Source organism: Meleagris gallopavo, chromosome 21 (genome assembly GCF_000146605.3).
Source record: "Meleagris gallopavo isolate NT-WF06-2002-E0010 breed Aviagen turkey brand Nicholas breeding stock chromosome 21, Turkey_5.1, whole genome shotgun sequence".
In the NCBI taxonomy this organism is placed as follows: domain Eukaryota; kingdom Metazoa; phylum Chordata; class Aves; order Galliformes; family Phasianidae; genus Meleagris; species Meleagris gallopavo.
The window spans coordinates 9,189,067-9,193,444 of NC_015031.2; the positions used below are offsets into that span (position 1 = coordinate 9,189,067).

At 57.9% G+C, this 4,378-nt stretch overlaps 2 protein-coding genes across 3 annotated transcripts in view; one reads left to right on the forward strand and one right to left on the reverse strand.

Annotated features, from left to right (window-relative positions):
• Window positions 1-4,378, forward strand: part of GOSR1 (golgi SNAP receptor complex member 1) — a 39,836-nt gene that overhangs the window by 126 nt on the left and 35,332 nt on the right. The window lies entirely within an intron of this gene.
• BHLHA9 (basic helix-loop-helix family member a9) lies at window positions 64-1,861 on the reverse strand. The gene has a single exon (XM_010722181.2). It carries the CDS (start codon window positions 1,820-1,822, stop codon window positions 1,181-1,183), a length of 642 nt encoding a protein of 213 aa, XP_010720483.1. The 5' UTR covers window positions 1,823-1,861; the 3' UTR covers window positions 64-1,180.

Sequence of the window (4,378 nt, forward strand, 5' to 3'; positions counted from 1 at the left end):
CCCCGCGGGGCCCCGAAGAGCCGCTGTTCCCCTGCAACTCTCCACCCCGCAGCCTCCAGACAGAAAAGGGATCCGCATTTTGTAACTGTGAAGCTGAGAGCCTCGATGGTCTCAAGTGTTTTGTCTTTCCCATTCTCTCATCTCTCCGAACATTTATTTCCATCCGTTTTGCTTTAACACCAAAATGTGGGGTAAAAACTGAAAATAGAATTGTGATGGAGAGGGATTAGTGCTAGGGTGGGCGTGGGTTTGGTTTGGCTTTCACATCTCTGGATCCTGGTGTTCCTGAGCTCACACCACGGTGTATGAGTGCTGGACACAGGCAGAGCCTCGCCCCGTAGCAGGGGATGCTGATGGGAGACATAGGATTCCTCCAGCAGCCATGGCTGCAGCCCTCCTGGAAAGGGGAACATCTGCTGGAGATGAAAGCCAAGATGTCTCACACCGGCAGCGCTTGGAGGAGGATCCTTTGCTGAGCAGAGAGCTCTCTCTCCTGGCTGCTACGGGCTTTCCTCTGCCAGGCTCATTTCCCAGCTCCCCCACCCCACCCTGGGTCTAAAGGAGGAAGACTGGCACACGAGGAGCTGAGGGCTGAGCCCTTCCCTGTCCCAGCCAGGAGCTCGGTACCAGACTATCCCAGAGATCCACTTTGCAGTCACCAGGAGGAAGCACGAGCTTTCCAAAGGCAGACATCTGTCTCTCTTTCCTCTTCGTCCAGGCTTACCAGTCTGTCTCCGCACCAATATGTGCACCAATGGGCTTAGCATTAAAAGTACAACCGCGTTAACCTTTCCCAGCCCCTGCTCCCCTAATTCATCAGCTGGAACCAGAGCCAGGGGCTTTAGTGTGATCCACACACACCATCTGTCCACCTCGCACACACTAACAGCCAGTGCCCCGATGCTGGGTTTTTAAGTCATGTTTTCTCACAAAGCAAGCAAAAGACAATAAATAATGGTCACAATTTCCAGCAGAGAAACCTCACAAGAAAAGAAACTGCAGAGCTGGCCCTTCCTCGAGCACAAAGCAACCTCCTCCACACTTCCCAGCTGAGTTTCCAGGCTTTGCTGGGCTCACGGCACCTCAGCTGAGCTCCACATCCCACTGCTCCCACACAGTCCCATCCCACTCCCCGCTTTGTTACCTTCCCGGCACCGCCTCACCCTCCCTGCTCTGTGGCTCAGTGGATGGGGAAGCATTGGAAGCCAGAGCTCTGCAACCCCCCCAGCTGCCAGGGGAGCGGTGCAAGCGGGAGGGCTTGCAGGTTGCTTGCGTGCTTCTGCTGACTCCCCACGGGGTAAAACACAGGGCTGGCTGCTGGGCGATCCTCCTGCGGGCTCTCATAGCACTGGAGTTGGCTCTCGGGAGGACAGCAGCCGTAACCCACAGCACTGGGGGGCACGAGGCGGCCGTCCCGCACGCCCTGCCTGCGGCACTCGGAGTGGGTGCAGGGCCAGCAGTGCAAGGACAGGGACAGAGCGGCGATGCGGTGGATGGCTCTCCGGAGGGTGGCGATTTTAGAGAGCCTCTTGCCTCCGAGGTCGTGCTTGAGGGCCAGCCGCAGGGCATTGAAGGCTTGGTTGTAGTCCAGGATCCTCTTGCGCTCCCGCACGTTGGCTGCCATCCTCCTGGCCTTGGAGCGTGCCGGCCTGCTCCTCTTCCTCACCTTCATCTCCTCGGTGTCCCCCAGGCAGGCGGTTGCGTTCCTCCCCTTAGGAACCCACATCTTCTGCCTGCAGCATGCTCGCGGTGCTGCACCCACCTCCAGCTCCTCTTCCGAGCCATCAGGCTCTCCCAGCCGTGCTGCAGCTGCTCGGGACATGGCTGTGGTGAGCAGGACGGGGCAAGGTGCTCTTGTGGTCCTGCCTTCCCCAGGGCTGCCACTCACTGCTCTGGGGTCAGGCAGCCAGCCCTAAAAACCCAACTGCCGTCACGTGGCTCCATCCCAGCCCCCAGGTGCTGGCCCTGCCCAGGGGATGCTCCCACTTAGAGACCTCTCAGATCCCCAAGTCCAGCCTCAGACCACCCCCACCATGCCCACTAACCTCGTCCCTCAGTGCCACATCACTGGGCAGGTGGCAAAGGAGCAAGAGTGCTGTCTGCCTCCTGCCTTCCTGCTGCTGGGAACACTGCTGGGCCTGCCCCATATTTGCCCTTATTGGTGGAGATGATGAAGCTCCTTGTGCCCCAAACCTCCTTGTTTCCCACAGCTTGTTTCCTAAATCTCCTTATTCCCCATGGGTCTCCCAGCTATGGGATGGAAGCCATCAGGAGGGCCGGGCTGCTTGCAGTTGCATTCCCTGTCCTTTTGCCCACCTTTTCATTAGAGAGCAGCTGCTAAATGCCCTCCTGCACACGAGGTAACAATGTTTTGAAAAATGGCCCTGGAGAGTCATTGTGACAAATTGTTGGGGCTACTGGTGCAGAAGCCAAGCCCTGAGAGAACATGGTCCCCTTTATCCATCCCTTCTTATCTGATCATCCCGCAGTGGGGTTCATCAATGGCTACAATTAGCGGGACTATTTGTCTATTGCCCTTCTCCTCTCTTGGTTCTTTGAAGTGGGAGCTAATTTAGGTGCCTCTGCTTCAGAAACCCCATAAATCAGGAGCAAGAGCCTGAGGGAGTGGGGAGGATGAGGCAGTGGGACTTCAAAGGGAAATGAAGCTTGCAAATAGCTGAGCACCCACCTGTGCTCACCATGACCCTCTTGTTCTCCCAGTGGCCTTCTCGTCCCCCAGTCCCTGCAAGCTGCAGGCCCAGCTAGGAACAAAAAGCAATTTAATTTTCTGGGGGGTGATTTCATGCCGGAGACTTAGGGAAATGCCACTCTGTGATGCCGTGGGGATGCTTTGTGGATGCAGGAAGTTGAGCCATGCACACAGAGCTGAGACAGAGATGTACCCATGGCCCCTGTTATACCCTCATCCTACCCAGAGCCCCAGGAATAGCCGTGAAGCTTTGCTGGCCCCAGCCCTGCAGGGACTCAGCCCCAGCTCTCGGAAGGACCGGACCATAAATCACAGCTCATCGGATGCCACCTGCTGCCTGTAATTAGCACAGCCCGCCGGGTGTCCCCACCTCGTCCTGGACATTTCCTACCTACCTGCCCATTACTGGTGGGCAGGTGGGGAGGGACACCTGCCTGGGGCTGCTCCCCCAGCCCCCCTGATTTATCGCTTTTCACTGGGGAGATTTATGGGTTGGGATGGGCAGCCAGAAATGCTATGTAAAGCTCTGCTGGGCTGTCTGCATGTCAGGTGATGGAAGGGCTGTAATTATCTGTCGCCACACATAAATCAGTCACTCACAGCACCCCCCCCTCCTCCTCCATCTCCTGTAGAGGATCTCAGCACTGGGGATGGGCTGTCTCTCCAGCACAGGACAGGGCATTACCTGGCACTGTCCTCACCTGGGCTCCAGTGTCACTTCTGTCACTGGCCCCAACGCCCAGAGAGGTGTTTTGGGAGTCTCTGCCCCACCATCCCTAAGGGGATGTTGTGCCAAAAGGAGTCCCAAAGCCCTCCCCATGGGAGCAGCCACCGCAGGGACAGGAGCAGCCGCTCTGGAGATGGAGGAGGCGGCTGTTGCGACACTTCCTGGGATCATACGTAAATGAATAGGGTGCTTTCTTCCTGCTGGGCCACAGCCAGGTGGCAACAAGGGACACAGGCTGTGAATCACCACCCTGAGTCACCCACACCTTCCTCCTGTGGCGAAAGGGAAACGCCATTCCTGTGTGAGGCGTGGGGAGCAAACCACTGTGCACCAAGCCAGGTGTCACTGATAACAAGCCAGGTGTCACCATCAGAGTATCATCGTGCCAGGTGTTATCGTCAGAGCACCACCAGCCTGGGGATGCTGATGGCCATAAGCCCAGCACGTGGGCTGGGATAGGGCAGCTTCCACTATTCAGCACCACTGAGGCTCACTTCTTGCTGGCTGAGAAGCAGCTCTTTGCAATGTGTGGGATGGTTTGTGCCACTTGGTTCGCTGCTCTGATGCTGCTGGCAGCAGGCACTGCCTCATCTCAGCACCCAGCATCCTCCTGGCACATGTCAGGATCTCTAAGGTGGACCCTCACCAGGAAGGGCTCGGACCACCTGCGGGTACACGATCCTCCCAGCATCCTCAGCATCCTCCTAACAAGTCAGGAGCTCCTGGGGAGACCCCAGGTTGCACCTTGAGCAGGAAAGGCTGCTGGTACGAGTGCTGTGCTAGCACCGCTACCTCAGTGAGGTTCCTTTAACCTGGGGGTGGCTTCCTTCGGAGTTCCAGGAGTAGACCCCGAGATCCGGCTGCAGAGAGCCGGGCCGGGAGATGCCGGAGGGCGGTGGTAGCGGTGCTCCCGCCCCGTCGGGGCCGTGCCGAGGAGGAGC